Genomic DNA, 23143 nt, shown 5'->3' on the forward strand with positions numbered 1-23143 from the left:
TTTTTTTTTTTTCTTTTAGATTTTGCAATCTGAAAGAGGCGGGTGAAAGCAAGCTGAGGGAAAGGCCATTCCCCTGAAGAGCAGCTGGGGAGCAGTCCTCCAGCCCTGTCTGCCTGCCTGAGCTAAGCAGAGGACAGCCACGCCACTTGCTGTAGCCCAGAACACCCCCAAGTCCCGGAGGCACTCTGGCACTGGAACTGATTTTCCAGGTAAGCCTTTTTCTGAACCCCCAGATCTTGGTAGCTGAGCGCTCTCTAAGCAGGAAGTTAAATCGGTCTGGGAACAAAACACAGCAGAAATGGTGTAAGGGCAGAGCAGGGAGCTCAGCTGCTCGGTGTTGTGGATACGCTGCTTTATTTACTCAGTTGTGAGCCTCAAGCAAGTCGGGCATTTGTGCCAAATGCCTCATTTCAGCAACCCCCATAAAAACAGCCCTGTAAGCGCCCTCAAGAGATGGACAGACAGACAAACCCACACCAAGATTTTCCCTGTAAGTAAAAAGTTACTGCCCATGTTCTGCTTGCTGTGGCAGAGGGAAAGGACGGGGGAAAAAAAAGAAAAACTGGTTTAACTGGGATGCTGGTTTAAAATTCACACAAGAAGAACTAAGCTTGTGCCAAGTTTTCAGAAATGAATAGAACTGTAGTTCTGGGAAAATCCTGGGAATAGCCAAAAGCTGAACAAAGAGAAGCTCCTGACTCTGATGCTCTTAACCCCATCGTGGATCACTCAGGCCTGCTCGGATCTTGAGACACAGTGGTGGTGGCCATGATCAATAGTCTGAGTTCTGTAAAGCCTCTATCCTAAAGGTTATGTGGGGACCCAGACCATGGCACCCTCTGCTTCTGCCAGGATATTACACAAATGGGAATGTTTCATTTTCTCTGTTTTGTTTATATACGAAATGTACCTTCCCAAAATCCCCATACAATTTTGGGTTTGCCATTGTTCATCAGATTGGGAATATAATCCTGTTGAACAGTTGGATATTTTTCTTTTGATTTTACTTTGGGAGTTGCATACAGGAACTTGAGAGCATTTTTGGACCCCTTGGGTCAATAATGGGAAGAACATTGCTCCATATTTACAGATGTCTGCAATTTAGCAGTGCCTGGGGAGAAACAACAAAAGTGCTTGGCTCCATCAAAATCCCATTCCTTCCATCCAGGGCTGGGAAGGCTCGGGCTGCTTTCCACCCCTGAGTTTGTGAAATAGCCTTGCACTGAGCCCTCAGCCATCCCAGAGGAGGGCAATGTCTGCTCCCTCACCCACGGGCAGCCACTCACCCGTGGGAAGACCGTGAAGAGAAGGAGCAACTGCATCCCAAAAGATGATCTCAGAAAATGTGGGGCTTCTGAACTTTGTGGTTTAGGCCCAAAGCTTGGTTTCCTCCTGTTGCTGGAGAAGGGCTGTGATTAGCAGGACTGGGGAGCTGAGCTGTGCTGTGGGGAGGCAGCTCACAGCAGATGCAGCAAAAACCCTCCCAGAGCCTTTTCTGCCCTAAAAAACCCTTCTGCACTCCAGGTCACATCTGCTACCGCTGGCACAGAGAGCAGGAGCAGGTGAGACCAGCTCGTGCCTGGCTGCCTAAATAATGACTGAAACACCATGGCAGGACAGATTTGCTTCAGATTTAGTTGCAGAAGAGGCTCAGGATCACATTGCAAGAGTGGGAGGGTTTGTTTTCTGCTTCTGCTGTGCTGAGTCAAACCAGGAGCAAAACAGTTCAGATCTGGAGAGTCTCAGTTCCTATAATTTCTAGAAGGGAAACATTGCTGCTGCTGCTGCTTTTGTTCCTTCCTACAGAGGTTTGTATATTTGCTGGGCAGAACCTCTGCTGAAATGTGCTAAGCACAGCTGGAGCCTCTCATCACAGCTGTAAAAGAGGCAAATAAAAATAACATTTGTGCTCATCAGCAGTGTCCCATTGGCTTCTCTCAGTACTATTACTCAGCTGCCTTTGATACAGATAGCAGTCAAATCCTGCTCCTCTTCTGAGCACCCCATTATAAGGGATGGGGAAGAACCTTCCACCACTTCTGACACAGGCTATTATATTTCCTACCCTTCTCTCAGAGGCAGCATGGACATCAAGGAGTATTTTGCCAGAATTTCTTACCAGGGCTCCCACAATAAGCCAGACCTGGCTACCTTGTCAGATATATTCCAGCACCACATCCAAGCTGTCCCTTTTGAAAACCTCAGCATCCACTGTGGAGAAAGAATTGAGCTGGACCTGGAAGCAACCTACAACAAAATAGTGAGGAACAAACGTGGGGGCTGGTGCATGGAAAACAACTACCTTCTGTCTTGGGTGCTGAAAACTCTTGGCTACAACATCACCCTTCTGGGAGCAAAAGTTTATGTCCCAGAGCGCGATGCCTATTCAGATGAAATCGATCATCTGCTGCTACAAGTGGAGCTTGATGACAAATCCTACATTGTGGATGGGGGATTTGGGATGGCCTACCAGCTGTGGCAGCCAATGGAGCTGATTTCAGGGACAGATCAGCCTCAGACTCCTGGGATCTTTCGTTTTCAGGAAGAAAATGGGACCTGGTACCTTGAGAAAGTGAAAAGGAAGCAGTGGGTTGTGAACCCAAGCACCTCGACTTCCCCAGATGTGGAAAATGAGGTTTGCTGTCGGGTTTACCTCTTTACCCTTCAGCCACGAGACATTGAGGAGTTCATGGGCTGCAATGCCCACCTGCAGACAGCACCTGACTCGCTCTTTGTGACCAAGTCCATCTGCAGCCTGCAGACCGCCGATGGTGTCCGGGCACTGGTGGGGTGGAAACTCACTGAGATAAAGTACAATTATAGGGACAATATGGATCTTGTGGAAATCAGAATCCTTGCAGATGAAGAAATAGAGAAAACACTGAAGGAGAAATTCAGTATAAAACTAGATAAGGAATTTGTACCTGTCAATTTGAGCAAGTGATCTCTGTTCTAACTCACTGCCTGAATTACAATTCAGTTCAGTGGCATTACAGGCAATTCTTCCCTCTCTTTCTGACAAGCATCTAAAGGTTAATCTTTCTCCTTCCAACTATGCCAGTGTAAGGCAGAACATACTATCCTGAATCTGGAAAACAAAGGGGTTCACACAACTATTCCTGCATTTCTTTTTAGGTTGGGCACCAATACTCTCTGCCCAGCTCAATCAAATCATTACCCTTCTGTTTGTGCTTAGTGGGTGGCAGACTCAGCCCATTCCCTACAGTTTTCAACTCTTAAAAGCTTTTCTGAACACACTCAGTGTAGAGGGCAGAAAGATGGAGCTGTATGTCTTTGTCTTTATTACCTGATGCTGCCACCTTGGGAAAATCATTCCTGACTCTTAAATGAATACTATATTATTTTGGAAGTGTAACAGACAAAAAAAAAAAAAAAAAAACAACCACAAAACAATCCTTTGATGAGTTTCTCCAATAAAGCCATAAGCCTGTTCTTATTGCTCTCACATCCACAACACCCTCTCCCATGGCACTCAGGCCATCCCACATCTGTGCAAACTCACCATGTGAGTACTTGAGGAAAGGTTCTTTATGACTTAGAACTGATGATAAGAAATGTCAGTGACAATTCTGTGTCGTTTCAGACTTTGTACAGCTCCTGTTCTCTCAGTGACATAACCAAAGAGCAGCATTTCTTTGAACTGAAAGCATCTCCTGAGCATTTGGCTTGCTCACATTCAGTAGCAGACTGCTGGGAATACACGTTCCTCTCCTCAGACTCTACTCTGGGTGCTATTGCACGCTAATTATTACAGCTGAACCCACACACATGCACAGAATTCTTTTTGTGAAACATATCTGTTCTACTGAGGATGTGTTTGCAGTGATACTAATTACATTGATATGAGGAGAAACGATGAGTCTTAATCACATACCTAACAACTAAAATTTCACAACTAAAATGTGACCCCTTTGCCCTTTATGTACAAATCTTGGAAGCATTACAACTATGTAGTTAAAATTAAGCAAATGATATTAGTGAATTACAATTAAATAAAAAAATCAAGCGCTGTGAACTAGAATGATTCAGATTTTTTCCCCCTTAAATTACAGCATGTATTCCCTTAGTAAAAAATAAATGTCATTAATCACTGAAGTTGTCCTGATTATTTGTACATGCTAATATTTTCCAGCTAAGGCTTTTAAAAAGACAATAACTCAATGAACCTTTTTCCCTTGTTGTATAGCATGTACAGCTTTCTAGAACTAGCAGTTTAGATTTGATAAAAGCTATTCTGCATGTTCAGAACATATTTCTCAGAGACACAGGAAGCTCCTGAAACCCCTGTCTTCTCAGAGGCAAATGCACTCACATGTGCTTGGCTGCAGGGGTGCAATAGTTCTTTATAGCACATGAGGCCCTCCCGTCCTATGAGAAAATGAAATGTGGCTGTAAAAGAAGGAGAGGCTTCTTACGGGTGTGGACCAGCAGATTGCAACAGAAATGATCAGGATTGTCCCAGGATCTGGCTTGTTTTTAATCTGTGTTTTTCTGTGGCCCCTGAATTAGAAGGAGAGCAAAAGGAGCTAAACTGAGCGGGACAGCAGGGACAAAGCATTGGGATAGAGGTGAAAGTCCAGGCAGGTTGTGCAAAGCTGTGGAGCAGGAGAAGATGCAGACACAGCCAAGAATTTCCATCCTTTGTGGGAACAAGCATAGGAAACTCCTGAAAAGGGCTGTGCCCACTCCTCTCTCCCTGTGTCAGGGTATTTCCTGCACTTTGTGCTGGTCCATAGGCTTGGGGAACGAGTCCAGAGCTATAAAACCCCAGACCTTTAGGATCAGAATAGGGCGTTATGTCCATTGCCCTGAGATGTGGCGTGTGGAGGGCAGGAACAGGGAAAGGCACTTTTCCTTCTGCTGACTCATCTGGAGCATGTGCCCAGCCCTGCCCCTGCAGGGCACAGCTCAGTGCTCCTGCCTCTTGCTCACCACAGAGGCACAGGGCACTGCTGAGCAACACAGGGAAACTTGCTGTTGGGAGAATAAAAAAGAAAGAAAAGAAAAGTGGCTTTCATTTCAGATTGCACTAGTTTGCTTTTTCCTTATCACTAATTTTGGAGGCAAATACTTAAAGGCACAGCAGCTTCAGGGAGCTCAGAGTTCTCTGGGAGCAGCATCTTCCCTTTCGAAGGACAGGGCTTCTCTTTGAACCCAGGGGAATTTAGGGAACTGCTTGACTTGGCAAATCTGACCTTGACTTGGCAAATCTGCCCTTGTTGCTTGGCAGGGCTGGTGTCAGCCACGAGGAATAGCTCGGTGTGGTGTGATTAGTTCAACAGCTGCCATGCCCACCAATACATCAGTGACTTCCTGTCCTGGATTATTCTCTCTCTACCATAAGTCACTTCCCACAGGGATCCAGAGCACATCAGTGTCAACAATGTAAAATCTGCATCATTTTTGCACAAGTGCTTTGCTGCTTTAGCATGGGAGCACCAGCAAGGTGCCCCAGACACTGAAGCCCCTGGGTGACCTGCAGGGTTGAGGATGGGTTTATAGGTTACAACCACTGACAGAAGTTGCTGATGGTGATGGTACCCATGCTTTGCACTCCTGGAGGGCTTCAGCTGTCATTCAGTGACGTGGAAGGTTAAAATCTCCTCAATATTAAAAGCAGTTTGGGGACTGGAGCATTTCCAGGCTCTCCGTGCAGCACCTAACACAACAAATTGCACGACAGTGATTTCCACACATATGCCAATACAAATAAAGCAATATCAAATATTGAAACTGCTATTAAAGAAGAAACTCTGTCCCCTCTTTGTCTGCTCTGCTGGAGGATAAGGCTGTCCCTGACAGGCACTAAAAGGCAGCCTGGACCTTTAAGAGCAGCAGTTGCCAGTGCAGCTCTTCCTGGGAACTTTGGAACAGCCCAGAGTGGAAAGCCTGAGCTGACTGCCTGCGAGGTAAGCTCTGCATGCCTGATCTTTAACTTCATGCTGCAGCGTTGGTTCAGCTCCTCTGGGAAAGCCCACCCCTGTGCTGAAATCTTGCTGTTCTTCAGAAACAGTGCAAAAACTTTCTGGGACTGAGTGCCTGCAAGCTTTCCTTCCCCACATTTCCAAGCAAACAGTAATCTAATGACTGGGAGTAAAAAACTGCATCACCCGAGCACATGCAGCAAGCAGCTGAAACAGAAACATTTTGGTGACAGCCTGAACAGGCCCCTGCAGACAGCATCAAACCAGTGGAAATGTGAAGCAGCCTCTGCTCTAACAACAGCCAAGTTTACACTTGTGAAAACACGGTTCACTCTCATGTAAAAATTTAAAAGTTCAATAAGACAATAGGAGACAAAGACCACAGAGCAAAGGTTGTTACAGTCAGGTGTATCTTGGTACTCAGCCAGGAGCTCACCAGCTAGTTTGAAAACACCCTTTATATACCATTCTATTGCATTGTCCTGTTACAAATTCATAAACAATTATGCACAGTAAGCTTTTTCCCCAAACTAGTTTATGTGTTCCAAGAACTGTTTAGCATGGCTCCTCCTTGGGCCCGCCTTTTTAGAGCATGCGTATTCCTCGGCTGTGCTTTTACTCTGTTCCTATTATCACCTCCAGTTTTTGGGTTTTGGGCCACACTGTCTTCAGATGATGAGTGCTGATAGTTGGCATATCTGTAGCAGGTGCCCTCATCATATGTTCATTGGATGTTATCCCATCCAAGCAGGCATTTTAACACAAGCATACTTATATCAGCTATTTCACTACAATGTTCTAAACTTAATTAACATCAGAAATAAAAACCTATATCTTTGTAGCAAAGTTACTTTAACACTACACATATAAAATCCATTTAATATTTGCAAAAAAACAATATTGTAATATGTATCTATAGCACCCTGCTGCTGGCTTTGCTGGCTCACTCCACTTCTCATGCACCACCCTTCCGGGTTGGTTTTTTTTTTTTTTTTTCACTATTGCACACTGACAGAGGCGGGTGAAAGCAAGTTGAGGGAAAAGACATTCTCCTGAAGAGCAGCTGGAGAGCAGTCCTCTAGCCCTGTCTGTGCTAAGTATAGGAAAACCAGCTATGCCACTTGCCATAGCCTAGAACACCCCCAAGCCCCAGAGGCACTCTGGCACTGGAACTGATTTTCCAGGTAAGCCTTTTTCCCTTTTTCTGAACCCCCAGATCTTGGTAGCTGAGCGCTCTCTAAGCAGGAAGTTAAATCGGTCTGGGAACAAAACACAGCAGAAATGGTGTAAGGGCAGAGCAGGGAGCTCAGCTGCTCGGTGTTGTGGATACGTTGCTTTATTTACTCAGTTGTGAGCCTCAAGCAAGTCAGGCATTTGTGCCATCTGCCTCATTTCAGCAACCCCCATAAAAACAGCCCTGTAAGTGCCCTCAAGAGATGGACAGACAGACAAACCCACACCAAGATTTTCCCTGTAAGTAAAAAGTTACTGCCCATGTTCTGCTTGCTGTGGCAGAGGGAAAGGACGGGGGAAAAAAAGGAAAAACTGGTTTAACTGGGATGCTGGTTTAAAATTCACACAAGAAGAACTAAGCTTGTGCCAAGTTTTCAGAAATGAATAGAACTGTAGTTCTGGGAAAATCCTGGGAATAGCCAAAAGCTGAACAAAGAGAAGCTCCTGACTCTGATGCTCTTAACCCCATCGTGGATCACTCAGGCCTGCTCGGATCTTGAGACACAGTGGTGGTGGCCATGATCAATAGTCTGAGTTCTGTAAAGCCTCTATCCTAAAGGTTATGTGGGGACCCAGACCATGGCACCCTCTGCTTCTGCCAGGATATTGCACAAATAGGAATGTTTCATTTTCTCTGTTTTGTTTATATACGAAATGTACCTTCCCAAAATCCCCATACAATTTTGGGTTTGCCATTGTTCATCAGATTGGGAATATAATCCTGTTGAACAGTTGGATATTTTTCTTTTGATTTTACTTTGGGAGTTGCATACAGGAACTTGAGAGCATTTTTGGACCGCTTGGGTCAATAATGGAAAGAACATTGCTCCATATTTACAGATGTCTGCAATTTAGCAGTGCCTGGAGAGAAACAACAAAAGTGCTTGGCTCCATCAAAATCCCATTCCTTCCATCCAGGGCTGGGAAGGCTCGGGCTGCTTTCCACCCCTGAGTTTGTGAAATAGCCTTGCACTGAGCCCTCAGCCATCCCAGAGGAGGGCAATGTCTGCTCCCTCACCCACGGGCAGCCACTCACCCGTGGGAAGACCGTGAAGAGAAGGAGCAACTGCATCCCAAAAGATGATCTCAGAAAATGTGGGGCTTCTGAACTTTGTGGTTTAGGCCCAAAGCTTGGTTTCCTCCTGTTGCTGGAGAAGGGCTGTGATTAGCAGGACTGGGGAGCTGAGCTGTGCTGTGGGGAGGCAGCTCACAGCAGATGCAGCAAAAACCCTCCCAGAGCCTTTTCTGCCCTAAAAAACCCTTCTGCACTCCAGGTCACATCTGCTACCGCTGGCACAGAGAGCAGGAGCAGGTGAGACCAGCTCGTGCCTGGCTGCCTAAATAATGACTGAAACACCATGGCAGGACAGATTTGCTTCAGATTTGGTTGCAGAAGAGGCTCTGGATCACACTGCAAGAGTGGGAGGGTTTGTTTTCTGCTTCTGCTGTGCTGAGTCAAACCAGGAGCAAAACAGTTCAGATCTGGAGAGTCTCAGTTCCTATAATTTCTAGAAGGGAAACATTGCTGCTGCTGCTGCTTTTGTTCCTTCCGACAGAGGTTTGTATATTTGCTGGGCAGAACCTCTGCTGAAATGTGCTAAGCACAGCTGGAGCCTCTCGTCACAGCTGTAAAAGAGGCAAATAAAAATAACATTTGTGCTCATCAGCAGTGTCCCATTGGCTTCTCTCAGTACTATTACTCAGCTGCCTTTGATACAGATAGCAGTCAAATCCTGCTCCTCTTCTGAGCACCCCATTATAAGGGATGGGGAAGAACCTTCCACCACTTCTGACACAGGCTATTATATTTCCTACCCTTCTCTCAGAGGCAGCATGGACATCAAGGAGTATTTTGCCAGAATTTCTTACCAGGGCTCCCACAATAAGCCAGACCTGGCTACCTTGTCAGATATATTCCAGCACCACATCCAAGCTGTCCCTTATGAAAACCTCAGCATCCACTGTGGAGAAAGAATTGAGCTGGACCTGGAAGTGATCTACAACAAGATAGTGAGGAACAAACGTGGGGGCTGGTGCATGGAAAACAACTACCTTCTGTCTTGGGTGCTGAAAACTCTTGGCTACAACATCACCCTTCTGGGAGCAAAAGTTTATGTCCCAGAGCGCGATGCCTATCCAGATGAAATCAATCATCTGCTGCTACAAGTGGAGCTTGATGGCAAATCCTACATTATGGATGGGGGATTTGGGATGGCCTATCAGATGTGGCAGCCAATGGAGCTGATTTCAGGGACAGATCAGCCTCAGACTCCTGGGATCTTTCGTTTTCAGGAGGAAAATGGGACCTGGTACTTTGAGAAAGTGAAAAGGAAGCAGTGGGTTGTGAACCCAAGCACCTCGACTTCCCCAGATGTGGAAAATGAAGTTTGCCGTCGGATTTACCTCTTTACCCTTCAGCCACGAGACATTGAGGAGTTCATGGGCTGCAATGCCCACCTGCAGACAGCACCTGACTCAAAGTTTGTTTTGAAGTCCATGTGCAGTCTGCAGACTGCTGACGGCATCCGGGAACTGGTGGGGTGGAAACTCACTGAGATAAAGTACAATTATAGGGACAATATGGATCTTGTGGAAATCAGAATCCTTGCAGATGAAGAAATAGAGAAAACACTGAAGGAGAAATTCAGTATAATACTTGACAAGAAATTTGTACCTGTTGATACCCCCAGGTTCTTCTAACTCACTGCCTGAATTACAATTCAGTTCAGTGGCATTACAGGCAATTCTTCCCTCTCTTTCTGGCAAGCATCTAAAGGTTAATCTTTCTCCTTCCAACTATGCCAGTGTAAGGCAGAACATACTATCCTGAATCTGGAAAACAAAGGGGTTCACACAACTATTCCTGCATTTCTTTTTAGGTTGGGCACCAATACTCTCTGCCCAGCTCAATCAAATCATTACCCTTCTGTTTGTGCTTAGTGGGTGGCAGACTCAGCCCATTCCCTACAGTTTTCAACTCTTAAAAGCTTTTCTGAACACACTCAGTGTAGAGGGCAGAATGATGGAGCTGAATGTCTTCAGATTTTTTCCCCCTTAAATTACAGCATGTATTCCCATAGTAAAAAAATAAATGTCATTAATCACTGAAGTTGTCCTGATTATTTGTATGTGCTAATATTTTCCAGCTAAGGCTTTTTAAAAGACAATAACTCAATGAACCTTTTTCCCTTGTTGTATAGCATGTACAGCTTTCTAGAACTAGCAGTTTAGATTTGATAAAAGCTGCTATTCTGCATGTTCAGAACATATTTCTCAGAGACACAGGAAGCTCCTGAAACCCCTGTCTTCTCAGAGGCAAATGCACTCACATGTGCTTGGCTGCAGGGGTGCAATAGTTCTTTATAGCACATGAGGCCCTCCCGTCCTATGAGAAATTGAAATGTGGCTGTAAAAGAAGGAGAGGCTTCTTACGGGTGTGGACCAGCAGATTGCAACAGAAATGATCAGGATTGTCCCAGGATCTGGCTTGTTTTTAATCTGTGTTTTTCTGTGGCCCCTGAATTAGAAGGAGAGCAAAAGGAGCTAAACTGAGCGGGACAGCAGGGACAAAGCATTGGGATAGAGGTGAAAGTCCAGGCAGGTTGTGCAAAGCTGTGGAGCAGGAGAAGATGCAGACACAGCCAAGAATTTCCATCCTTTGTGGGAACAAGCATAGGAAACTCCTGAAAAGGGCTGTGCCCACTCCTCTCTCCCTGTGTCAGGGTGTTTCCTGCACTTTGTGCTGGTCCATAGGCTTGGGGAACGAGTCCAGAGCTATAAAACCCCAGACCTTTAGGATCAGAATAGGGCGTTATGTCCATTGCCCTGAGATGTGGCGTGTGGAGGGCAGGAACAGGGAAAGGCACTTTTCCTTCTGCTGACTCATCTGGAGCATGTGCCCAGCCCTGCCCCTGCAGGGCACAGCTCAGTGCTCCTGCCTCCTGCTCACCACAGGGGCACAAGGCACTGCTGAGCAATACAGGGAAACTTGCTGTTGGGAGAATAAAAAAGAAAGAAAAGAAAAGTGGCTTTCATTTCAGATTGCACTAGTTTGCTTTTTCCTTATCACTAATTTTGGAGGCAAATACTTAAAGGCACAGCAGCTTCAGGGAGCTCAGAGTTCTCTGGGAGCAGCATCTTCCCTTTCGAAGGACAGGGCTTCTCTTTGAACCCAGGGGAATTTAGGGAACTGCTTGACTTGGCAAATCTGACCTTGACTTGGCAAATCTGCCCTTGTTGCTTGGCAGGGCTGGTGTCAGCCACGAGGAATAGCTCGGTGTGGTGTGATTAGTTCAACAGCTGCCATGCCCACCAATACATCAGTGACTTCCTGTCCTGGATTACTCTCTCTCTACCATAAGTCACTTCCCACAGGGGTCCAGAGCACATCAGTGTCAACAATGTAAAATCTGCATCCTTTTTGCACAAGTGCTTTGCTGCTTTAGCATGGGAGCACCAGCAAGGTGCCCCAGACACTGAAGCCCCTGGGTGACCTGCAGGGTTGAGGATGGGTTTATAGGTTACAACCACTGACAGAAGTTGCTGATGGTGATGGTACCCATGCTTTGCACTCCTGGAGGGCTTCAGCTGTCATTCAGTGACGTGGAAGGTTAAAATCTCCTCAATATTAAAAGCAGTTTGGGGACTGGAGCATTTCCAGGCTCTCTGTGCAGCACCTAACACAACAAATTGCACGACAGGGATTTCCACACATATGCCAATACAAATAAAGCAATATCAAATATTGAAACTGCTCTTAAAGAAGAAACTCTGTCCCCTCTTTGTCTGCTCTGCTGGAGGATAAGGCTGTCCCTGACAGGCACTAAAGCAGCCTGGACCTTTAAGAGCAGCAGTTGCCAGTGCAGCTCTTCCTGGGAACTTTGGAACAGCCCAGAGTGGAAAGCCTGAGCTGACTGCCTGCGAGGTAAGCTCTGCATGCCTGATCTTTAACTTCATGCTGCAGCTTTGGGTCAGCCCCTCTGGGAAAGCCCACCCCTGTGAGTCTGCACACCCTGTGCACAGCACTGCAGGAGTATTAGCAAAGCACAAACTACAGGAACCCCAGGGCTGATGGTGAGTGAGCATTGCAAGGGCGTTTTCCAAGTGCAACATCCAGTGTTTGAGAGTTAAACTAACCCTCTATTTTGAGCCAGAGTGTATGAAAAATGCAGCTGTTGACTCACAGCACAACTTGGAATCAAACAAACAGTGTAGGCATGTGCATGAGGATCCAGCCTTGGAAGCCCCTCCTGATTTTTAGCTGAGAAGAACTGATCCTAATATTCAGCTAATTACCCAAGGACCCCGCGATCCCGAGGGACATGTGAACAGACAGGCAGAACTAACATCTGAATCCCACTGCCCTCGACGCTGCAGGAACACTGAGCAAAGCTCAGCTGCTGCAGGGGCAGAAGCAAACAAGGCTGAGATCCGGACTGAGGCTCGGGATATTTGGCAATGCAGTTTTGGAATGCAGAGCGTCCCCCGGGAGAGGGCTTGCTCGCTGCTGCAGCCGCAGGGCTCGCACAGCAGGAATGGCTGCGCCAAGGAAAAATCTGCCTCCAGGGAGGCGAGGGAGTAAACGCTGATTTATGTGGATGCTCCCTAATGTCAGTGATGTTGTAGTGCAGCTTTATTATACTTAAATCTCTTTAAGTATTCATTGAGATCAGAGCACATTTTGTCAGCCACCAGAAGGCTGTCTCTGAAGCAGATTTTAAATTGATGAGGTCAGAGAAGGGGCAGCTGGGGAAACTGAGGCATGGGCAGGGAAGTTTCCCGATGTATTTTCCCAAAGCCTCATTGGCAGCACCCCATGGGGGCTCTCCATGGCTGGGTGAAGGGAGCTGGTTTTATCCTGTGCTTTTCCCATGTAATGGGGACACCCAGACCCAGGAGATGGGTTATAGGGGGGGCATCAGGCCTTCTGCTGCTGACCCAGGGCAGGGGCTGATCTGTTTTGCTTGAAGGCAAATTCCAAGCATGTCAGACCCACCAGGCTGATGCACTCCTCTGGACTCCTGCTGGTCACAGACATTTAGTTCCACACTCTCATGGGGTAAAGATGTTTCTATCTTCCTACGTAAAATTGCTGAAGGTGGGAATAGAAAGAAAAACGAGGCAGAGGAGCACAGGATGAGCCTGCCAGTGAATACATGTGCTGTGTGTTGGGAAGGAAATGGCTTTCTACAAGTGTTTCCAAGGAGATCCTGCCAGAGATGAATGCCCTTGTCCTAAAAAAGGGATGCAAAAAATAATAAAATGCAGTATCAAAGAGACAGTACTGGTTTTTTCATGTAGACTCTTTGGATCCTTTTGAAGTGATAATGTTTATTTCTTATTCCCTTATTGGGATGATCCTCTATCACATTTTCCTGTGGGTTTGCATTATCCAGTCTGAACATTGGTACTAGTGCAGATCAGGAACAATACAACCAAGTCATGTGAGTTGTGCTGCTGGCATCAAGATTGGGGTTAAAGTCTAGAGATTACGCCATTGGATGTGCTCATCTGCTCGGGTGGGGGCACTTCCACCCATGGATTTGAGGTGAGATTTTCATAAGCTTTTGGCATGAACATGGGGTCAAACTGCTGGGGGGAAACAGTTGGACCAAAGCTGAGAATATTCAGTGGAAGGGAGTTTGTCCCATCTCATCCACATCAAAAGATTTTTGGAAAATCCTCCCAGGGAACATTCAACAAGTTGAAGGAAGCAAGAAATCCTCAGACTTTCTGGAAATTAACATAGCACTTAATAGATCATGAATTGTTCTGAACAACAAATGTCCATGCATAGAAAAAAGCCAAATTAAATCTAAACTAAGGGCAAAAGAAATCCTTGCAGAGAGAAGATGAGTCACTGAATTAAAAGTCTTACAGGGAACCTTTTGTATCTTGGCCACACAATCAGTGCCAATGACAGTGTCTTTCTGCTAATGAAAGGGGATCAGAGACACATCAGAGACAGAAAACCAGAAAATATGTCCAATAATTTGATCTGAAACAAAAGCATTTAGTTTGTAAAAGATGGTCAAAGAAACTACAAGATTATAACTTGCCTTGTATGTACTTTTAGATCAATTCCTTTGATCCTTAGGTTAGAAAAATTGAAGTCCTTTCCTTTCACAGTCAAAGCCCTGTCTAAACTCCTCAGGGAATTTTAAGAGATTAAGAAAACAATGATCTACTTCACATGGAAACCTGTCTGAAATGGTGACACACTGAGATGTTTATCCCAGTTAACTGAATCCATGAATTACCTGTGGGATAAAGAAAGAATTGCTTATCTGGTGCAGTAAAAGAAACAGTAAGATCTTGCTGTGACTTTTATGCTGGTATGGTGTGGCAGCTTTTCTGCAAACCTGTAGTTTCTTGATTTTCGAAAAAAAATTGTCATGTGGGATCCTCCTCTGTGGCCAGGGATTCTGTTATGGCATGTACTGTGTCTTCCCATGGGAAAAACATCCTCCTGGTTTGAAGGCAGCCCCTGAGAGAGGGAAAGCAGTATTGCCACCTGCTCCTGTCCCTGTCTCTTTTTAAAGAAATACTTAAAATTCTTTTAGATCCTCAATGAAATGGCCCAGGCTACATTTGCAGGCTGGTTAACCTGTGCTACAGAAACAGGAGTGAACCCCTTGACAGCTGCACAGCAGTAACTGGCTACTTTTCTGCTCACACAGGCAAAATGAACATTCAGGAGTATTTTGGAAGAATATCTTACAACAAACCCCATAAGGATGCAGACTTGCAAACCCTGACAGCCATCTTCCAGCATCACATCCACACCATTCCTTTTGAGAACCTCAGCATGCACTGCGGGGAGGCCATCAAACTGGATTTGCAGTCTACTTACAATAAGATTGTGAGAAAGAAACGTGGTGGATGGTGCCTGGAAACCAACCACCTCCTCTTCTGGGCCTTGCAAGAATTAGGGTATGACGTCTGTATTCTTGGTGCAAACAGCTATGAGCCAGCAGAGAAGGGATACACTGCTCAGATAAACCATATCCTGCTGAAGGTGGTGATCAAGGGAGAGTCCTACATAGTAGATGCTGGGTTTGGTGGTGCCTACCAGATGTGGCAGCCACTGGTGCTGATTTCTGGGAAGGACCAACCCCAGGTTCCTGGCATTTTCCACTTCATGGAAGACGACGGCACCTGGTACTTCGAGAAAGTCAAAAGGAAGCATTACATTCCTGAGCACAGCAAGAATGACTTCCCTCATTCTCCAGACCTGGGGAATATCCGAAAAATATATAGATTTACTCTCGAGCCACGGCATATAGATGACTTCCAGGGGCTAAATGCATACCTCCAAGTGTTTCCAGATAACATCCTTCAGAAGAAGTCAATCTGCACTCTCCAAACCACCAGTGGGGTCCTTACCTTAGTTGGATGGACCCTCACTGAGATGAAGTACAACCACACAGAGGACATGGACCTGGTGAACATCACAACCCTTACCGATGAAGAGGTTGAGAAGACACTGAAAGAGAAATTCAATATAGTACTGGAGAACAAACTTGTACCAGTAAATGTTTGTGGCTTGCCACCTAATTTAGTGGATAAGATCTAATTGTAACAATGTGCTAGGTGGATCTTTAAATAGCCAAGAGGAAAATTATAAAATTAGCATTAATTACAATAATCACATTTTTAACTTGAGCTAGTCACAAAGCTTGGTAAATTCTAGCACATTGCTAATTAACTGCATATATTGATTGCATATTTTTATTAAACCTCTCCTTCTTTAGAAACCAAGACATCTTACTAGCTCTTTTCTGCTCATATGGAAATTGGTTTTTGACTCCTTAACTTTTTGTTCACCTTCTCAAGAACTCATTTTATTGCAGATATATTTTGTGGCAAATGAGACCAAAATTATGCAGAAGGAGAGGTTGTGTTACCATTTTGCACAAAAGACCTCTAACCTTTTTTGGCATTATTTCCAAGCTTCTCAGTGACTTTTACAAATTATTCACTTCCCTAAACAGTCGTAAAGTTGAGCTGAATTTGGCTTTTAAATACTGCAGAAAAAAGAAAGGTTAAGACTTTCTCAAAACAAGCCACCATTTGGTGCTGATTAGCTTATGAAAAGTTGAAAGACTTAAGTCCTGTCCCTTTTCAGAAATTGACTTAAAGTAAGATATTTATCCAAGGGTACCTAAACCCCCCCAAAAGTCTCTCTAATTTTGAGTACCCACTTTTTCTGAGTCTGATTTATCTGTGTCTCTGAATTCAAAATCAAATCTGTAGAAGATGAGATGATTCAACAGTTCTTGAAAATCAGTCTGTTGGTATCAAAACTAGAAAAAAAGTTAGATGAATCTTTGCAAACTATAATCTAAACTTCTGGGATCATGCCTTCATGTGATGTCAAGAGGAGATGACAGTATTATAGATAAAGTCTTTGTATTTGTTACAAACAGTATTCTGCACAAAAGCTACCTTAAAATGTGTGGATGCAAAAGAAAGCCCTGGGAAGTGAGGACACGCCACCAGTGTGGTTTCACACAAGATATCCATAACACAGAAGCCTTTTCCCTGATGATACCTGTGGTGCTCTACAGGAATGCCATGAAAGAGGGTGACAGAAGAACATCAGCCAAGGAAAAGACTTTGATTCTTGTTTTAGTCAACCACACAGACCTATGGGGCACCTGATGTGCCTAAAACTCAAGTGCTTCCCCAGGTGCAGTCTGATGTGCTCTTTGCCTTTCCCAGAGGCCTCCTCTGATATTCCACCTCCATCCAATGAAGGGGAGACAGGCTTGACCAGGGGAGAATTAAATAAACAGCACTGCAACACTGTGAGGATGCAGGAGGCCAGGTTTTAGAGCAGAAATGCATTACTTCATGCAAATAAATATTTGCCATGGCATTCATTAGGTGTGGCATCTCCACAGTAACTCCCTGCCACAGCTGAGGAGCTGACAGTTTGAAAAAGTTCCTGTGTGGACAAAGAAGGGTCATTTGTGCATCCACGGAGCTCAGGGACACACAGCCTGCAACACCTTGGCACTTCAGTGTACCCATCAGGGCACAGATGAACATCCTCCACTGCAAAGTGCTGGTTTGCAAAATAACAATATTTAATTAAGAGAAGTTACAATGTCATTTGCAACTGCCTACTGTAATTATTTTACATAGAAAACAAGTTCATTCTGGTCTTAACTAGGGGAAGGCATAAACATCTACTAATAGGAAGAAACAAAGTTTAATTTGCTCACGGATCAGCAAAGTCCAAAAATGTGAATTCTTTTTGGGTGGACTCTGCCCTCTCTTGGAATTTAAGATTCAGGAGCGAGGGCCAGCCGAGCTTAGAAAGACAACCCTCACAATCTGTATCCACTCCTGGCTTCACTGACTGCTGCCCCTGTAATAAACCACCCAGAAACTGAATACCTCAATAAATAAAAAGAGATCTCATAAGAGGTAAGTTTATTTTCTTAAAAAAACCCCTCCAAAGAAAGATACCAAAACCCTGGTTTCTTTATGATGGTAAAGGTCATGGACAATAATGTAAGCAACATTCTCTAGGAAAAAATGTTCTAAAAATGTGTGGATATAGAGCTAAAATATCACCTGCTAAACAGGGGCTGTTAAAGGGCAAAACAGTGATGTGCAATTTCAATTCTTCTACCTTTCACTCTTCAGGAGAAGCTTCACTTCACTATAAAATAGATTCTTTTGTTTAGGTACAATAGTAGATATAAATTTAGAACTGCCACTTCTTGTTGGAAGTCGTGCTTTTAGATACTTAAATTTATTTAAAAGTATTGCAAGTGCAAAGGAAGCAAAAGTTCAGTCTAATAATCAATAGATTCTGCTTTAAGGGAATAAGATTACAGGTCTTTAAAAACAACTTAAAAAAATTACAGACTCTGGGTTGTGCAACCCAGGAAGTCCATGTGCTGATGTATTAGGATAAAGAAGATAACATTTTCAACAGTGGAATTGCTGATACTGTGTATAGTCCTGGTAAGGAATAATTTTGTATGAACACCTTCATTTGCACCTTTAATATTCTTCTGCTGATGTTTTTCTCTACATAAATCATAACCACATTTGTGGGACAGCCTTTTCAGTACCTGCCTTTTCATCTGGTCTGCTCACATTTCAAAAGAACAGTGGCTTTCATCTCCTGCAGTCCAGATCTACTGCTGATCAAGCATATTATGGAGCTGCAGAAAGAAATTACAAATAATACAAACTTGAGAACCAGCTTTATACTGGTGTGATCTATTTAAGCATTAACAGTCAGAGTGATAGGATCAGATATACTCAGATTCTGCAAATCAGAAGTGCCATGACTTTTATGTTATACTTAAATACTACATTGAACATATCCTCCAACAATAAGCATATTACTGGAAGCTAAATTCCTCTCTGTAGCAGGTAATGTGTAGTTTTTGCTGGTGCTCTCCATTCACTTGGGACAGTGAATGGTGTAGAGCTGCTTCACACCATGAATATGCACAGCATGAATCTGCCACTGAGAATCATCTTGAGAAATTCTAGTTTGCAGTAAACATTCAATAGTTCACTGCTGAGTTAAAGGATTGGTGAGTTTTGAGAAAGTTGGGGACGAGAGAGAGTAAAGCAGCCCCTGTTCATTTTCAGGGTGGCCTGTGAGACACAGGGCACAGGAGGGAATGGAGATGTGCTCCTTGTCTTTTAGGCCACTCACTTTCCTCCATTCAGATCCATTATTCCAACACCAAAATTAGTTTCTACAACACTCTGAGCAGACACAAGACTTGGTGATCTGTGACTCTTTCAAAAGTCAGAGTTTTTTCAGTTATAATTATCTGAATAAAGCTTGCCACTTCACTTTTCATGTTAACTTTTTCTAAGCGGTGGAAAAGCAACATGTACCGAACGAGCGATTCATTTACTGTCACATCCATCAGTGGCAGACTCATGAAAAGAACATGTGAATCCTGGCTCAGAGTGTCCTCCCTCCCACTGGCAGATGACACTGCCTCCCCCAGTGACAGTCCTGTCACTGAGCAGTGGCTTTAGACCATTTCTCATGAACCCTTGTACACACTCCCCAGCAAGATCTTACATTTCTTTTTAACCCCGCTGTTACAATGCAAATACAGCAAATCCTCATCTCGCAGCCACCTCGCGTGAAACTGAAATGGCATCAGCTGTTTGCCAGAGGGATGACTCTAAGACAAAAGAAAAGCCTCATGTGCACTGCTCTTTGCTCAGGGAACCATTTGATAGGAATGCTTGTTTCCTTTAAAAGCTGTTCTGATGAGGTTCAGTAGATTAAAGAATCTTTGCTGGCAGAGCCAGGGCAGCTTTTAACAGCGTCATAAATCACTGATATAAAGAAACCAAAACACAATTCCTTCCTTTACAGGTGAGATGAACCTTGAAGAGTATTTTGCAAGAACTGGCTATAAAGGCTCCACTGAAAAACAAGATTTGGAAACCTTAACCGATATATTCCAGCATCACATCCGTGCTGTTCCCTTCGAAAACCTCAGCATCCACTGCAGGGAGAAAATTACTTTGGAGTTGGAGCACGTTTACAACAAGATTGTGCAGAGGAAGCGGGGTGGCTGGTGCATGGAAAACAACCAGCTGCTGGGCTGGGTGCTGAGGGGCCTGGGGTATGAGACCAGCTTCCTGGGAGCGTACGTGTTCAACCCCCACCAGAACGCCTACGCCACCCTCATGACCCACCTCGTGGTAAAGGTCGTCATCGATGGCAAAGCCTACATCGTTGATGGAGGCTTTGGGGTGTCCTACCAGATGTGGCAGCCCATGGAGCTCGTGTCAGGGAAAGACCAGCCCCAGGCTCCCGGCATCTTCCGCTTCACGGAGAAAAACGGTGTCTGGTACCTGGAGAAAATGAGGCGGAAACAATACATCCCCAATCAGAGCTTCTCCAGCTCTGATCTGCTGGAGAAAAAAGAGTGTCGCAAAGTTTATATGTTCAGCCTTGAGCCACGGACAGTGGAAGATTTCCGCTTCCAGTGCGCATACCTCCAGACCTCTCCAGATTCCCTCTTCACAAAGAAGTCCATCTGCACCCTCCAGACCACCGACGGATTCCGAGCGCTAATTGGCTGGACGCTCACTGAGACCACGTACAACTACAAGGAAAACATGGATCTGGTGGAATTTGTAACTCTTGAGGATGAAGAGGTGGAAAAAACCCTCAAAGAGAAATTTAACATCACCCTAGAGAGAAAACTTGTCCCCATTAATGTTAAAGGATCTTACACAATCTAGATGGCCAGGAAAACCTACAGTAATGCTATGTGTGTACAGCAGCTTCCACTGCCTGTGCAATCCCTACTGCAAGGTTATGGGATTCTTTTGCAGGTGACTGAAGGATATATACATTAGTATGAGATTAATGTGAATTTCACTTTGGGAAAAATCAGGAATTTAAGACTCTTGAGTCAGTTAGGTAAAATTATTTGCTGGGAGATGACTGCTGTTCAATTTTTGGCACAAATGTAGGATTTGATTTGAATCTGGTTATAAGCTTGGGTAAGAAATATGTCTGGGGAGTTTTGGACTGCCTGTGGCACATGAGTATGGATTATTAATTGTGATATCCTGCCAACACATTTTCTAAGGTTATTATAGGGAGACAAGTAATCTGTGAGCATTTAGACAATGAAGTACACATTTAAAACTTCATTTTTCACAAGATCCAACTACTCACAGCTCATCTCATTCCTCTTCCTTTAATGTGAGTAAAACATTGTCATCTTGGAAAGGAGCATTAGGAGGCATAATTCTTTCACCATCATCCTTAGACAAACCATAGTACAAAATAAAAATCATCACCATGTGCATCCCTCCAGCCACTGCTGCAGTAAACTGCCCCAAGTAATTTTTGGTATGTAGCTATTCTTCTGGTGATGAAAATTCTATATATTGCAGTGTTATTGTGGCTGATGGGCTCTAAAGCCGTAACTACTAAGCTTTCTTTCTGAGATATAATCATCCTATAAACTGTGACTGGTACTTAAATGTCACAGCTGGCTTAGATTTACTTTGTCCCAAAAGGGGTGGAAATTCTGTACTTTTAGGACTGCATTATATTTGTATATGAAGCTAAGCCCACTATACCCTTAATTTTGTTTTGCAAACATGAGTGTCCATATGGCTGTCCTGAATGGGTACCACTTAGCACAGGAGCTTTAGTGCCATTAGTGTCTGTTCATCTGTATCAAAGTGAAAAAACAACCCAAGGAGCCAGCCAAATCTAAAGGAAACCTTTTCTTTTTTCACAATCTTGTTTCCCCATTTTCCAGAAAATGTTGTTCCTCCTACCATGCTTCTCTGAAAAAGCCCGGCCAAGGAAACTACTAAGAAAGGGGAAACATTCTTAAATGCATCAAAAAAAATAGCAGAAACACTGAAAAACACTCTTCTCTCAGTCTGTAATAAGCCTGAGTATCAGTCAAATGTTGATTCCTCCCACTGAACAGTCTTTTTGCTCAAAGACATCATCTGATCATTAATCTCACAAATGCTGTAAGTGTATACCTGAAAATAAATAAAAGGAAAATAAAGACATTATGAGTTGTTTTAGGTACAGCTGTCCCCAGCAGCACCGACTCCTGCACACTCCATCTGCCAAGTGAGGGCTGTTCACTCATGCTGATCTGCTGGCCCACCCTTCCCACCTCAAACTTCTTAGGATCACAGGATCACTGAGGTTGGAAAAGCCCTTTAAGATCATCAAGTTCAACAATCAGCCCAACATCACAACCATGTTGATCATTAAACTCTGTCCTCAGGTGCCACTTCCAGGGATGGTGACTCCACCACTGCCCTTGGCAGTCTTCCAGTCCTTTCCAATCCTGTGAAAAAATTTTCCTAGTATCTAATCAAAACCTTCCCTGGCATAACTGGAGGCCACTTCCTGACATCCAGTCACTTGTTACCTGTTCCTTAGAACCTGTTACTTGAACTAAACAGGCCAATATTGAACAAATGCAGCAGAGGTGTTGGAGATGGTGAGTTCCTACAGGTCTGTAGGATGAGGAGGTCATAGGCTGAGGTAGATGATCACTGAAGAGGAGGCCCAGGAGTCATCTCTGCTGGGCTTGGCAGCCAGCAGCTCTGGGCTGATTCTGGTGTGTGCCAGCTCTTCGTGTGACCGGCCGTGGTGGCAGCTCATGGCCTGGGTACACAGATAGTTGCACAGGGATGAGGAACTGAGAGCCAAGCAAGAGGTGACAGGGGACACTGAAAGATCTTACTGAGGCCAGAACACAGCTTTTCTATTAATAATGGAATTACGGAATTTGTTCAGTAATTTGTGTTCAGTTATTCCCTCATATTAATGTCCCATTAAGGGTTTTTACCCCTTTCTAAATAATATCATGACAAGGTACAAGCTTCAAAACACTGATCACCTCCATTCTACCTGATGGGATTTTCATTTACCCAGCTCACCAAACCACATTTCTCTGTGCCATCAACCACAGCCGTTTTCTTGTCTTGAGGACAGCCATTAACAGGGTGGTTATTTTGCCTCCCAACTTCCCTAAAGGTTTTCCTGCTGTTGCTCCCAGGTAATTTGTTTGGGTATTTTGCCTCCCAACTTCCCTAAAGGTTTTCCTGCTGTTGCTCCCAGGTAATTTGTTTGGGTAATTTTTGGTATGCAAGGGTTTCTTGGGGATTAATGGGCTCCTGTCAGCATTTAACTGGGCCTGCAGCGATGGGACTCACCCAGCTACCCTTTCTATCGTTTGGTTCTTACCAAAGACCTACAGAGCTGCTGGTGATTGAGGCTCCAACCATCTCCCTGACTCCCATCTGTTAATTTTTCATCTTGATGTGACAATTATAAGCAGGTCCTCACTGAGAAACATGAAATCACACAAAGAAATGTCAACACATACAGCTAAGGAACAGTTTCACAGCTTAACTAAAGCTCCCCAAAAGCTGATGAAAGCAGGTTATTGAGGTGTGAATGCCAG

At 44.5% G+C, this 23143-nt stretch overlaps 4 protein-coding genes and 1 long non-coding RNA gene across 7 annotated transcripts; 4 read left to right on the forward strand and 1 right to left on the reverse strand.

Moving 5' to 3' along the window:
- The first annotated feature begins 121 nt into the window (after window positions 1-121).
- Window positions 122-4116, forward strand: LOC128813072 (arylamine N-acetyltransferase, pineal gland isozyme NAT-3-like). The gene is made up of 2 exons (XM_053987827.1): window positions 122-209; window positions 2077-4116. The coding sequence occupies exon 2, from the start codon at window positions 2084-2086 to the stop codon at window positions 2942-2944; it is 861 nt and encodes a 286-aa protein (XP_053843802.1). The 5' UTR covers window positions 122-209; window positions 2077-2083; the 3' UTR covers window positions 2945-4116.
- Window positions 137-15753, forward strand: LOC128813068 (arylamine N-acetyltransferase, liver isozyme-like). 2 transcript variants are annotated; one of them, XM_053987823.1, is made up of 2 exons: window positions 137-209; window positions 14858-15753. In XM_053987823.1, the coding sequence occupies exon 2, from the start codon at window positions 14863-14865 to the stop codon at window positions 15751-15753; it is 891 nt and encodes a 296-aa protein (XP_053843798.1). In that variant the 5' UTR covers window positions 137-209; window positions 14858-14862. The 2 variants fall into 2 exon arrangements, with proteins under 2 accessions (XP_053843798.1, XP_053843797.1); XM_053987822.1 differs by lacking the exon at window positions 137-209 and adding an exon at window positions 7048-7129.
- LOC128813071 (arylamine N-acetyltransferase, pineal gland isozyme NAT-3-like) lies at window positions 7043-10261 on the forward strand. The gene is made up of 2 exons (XM_053987826.1): window positions 7043-7129; window positions 9005-10261. The coding sequence occupies exon 2, from the start codon at window positions 9012-9014 to the stop codon at window positions 9876-9878; it is 867 nt and encodes a 288-aa protein (XP_053843801.1). The 5' UTR covers window positions 7043-7129; window positions 9005-9011; the 3' UTR covers window positions 9879-10261.
- LOC128813069 (arylamine N-acetyltransferase, pineal gland isozyme NAT-10) lies at window positions 7067-21734 on the forward strand. 2 transcript variants are annotated; one of them, XM_053987825.1, is made up of 2 exons: window positions 7067-7129; window positions 19552-21734. In XM_053987825.1, the coding sequence occupies exon 2, from the start codon at window positions 19557-19559 to the stop codon at window positions 20427-20429; it is 873 nt and encodes a 290-aa protein (XP_053843800.1). In that variant the 5' UTR covers window positions 7067-7129; window positions 19552-19556; the 3' UTR covers window positions 20430-21734. The 2 variants fall into 2 exon arrangements, with proteins under 2 accessions (XP_053843800.1, XP_053843799.1); XM_053987824.1 differs by lacking the exon at window positions 7067-7129 and adding an exon at window positions 17526-17612.
- Window positions 19969-22153, reverse strand: LOC128813074 (uncharacterized). Its single transcript, XR_008438900.1, has 3 exons — window positions 22103-22153; window positions 20181-20290; window positions 19969-20036 (listed from the first exon to the last, which is right to left on the reverse strand). It is a non-coding gene; the product is annotated as an uncharacterized LOC128813074 (long non-coding RNA).
- Between the last annotated feature and the right edge of the window lie 990 nt (window positions 22154-23143).

Source organism: Vidua macroura, chromosome 11 (genome assembly GCF_024509145.1).
Source record: "Vidua macroura isolate BioBank_ID:100142 chromosome 11, ASM2450914v1, whole genome shotgun sequence".
NCBI lineage: Eukaryota > Metazoa > Chordata > Aves > Passeriformes > Viduidae > Vidua > Vidua macroura.

Coding starts and splice junctions, on each gene's coding strand:
- LOC128813072 (XM_053987827.1), top strand. CDS start 2,084: ATGGACATCAAGGAGTATTTTGCCAGAATTTCTTACCAGGGCTCCCAC.
- LOC128813071 (XM_053987826.1), top strand. CDS start 9,012: ATGGACATCAAGGAGTATTTTGCCAGAATTTCTTACCAGGGCTCCCAC.
- LOC128813068 (XM_053987823.1), top strand. CDS start 14,863: ATGAACATTCAGGAGTATTTTGGAAGAATATCTTACAACAAACCCCAT.
- LOC128813069 (XM_053987825.1), top strand. CDS start 19,557: ATGAACCTTGAAGAGTATTTTGCAAGAACTGGCTATAAAGGCTCCACT.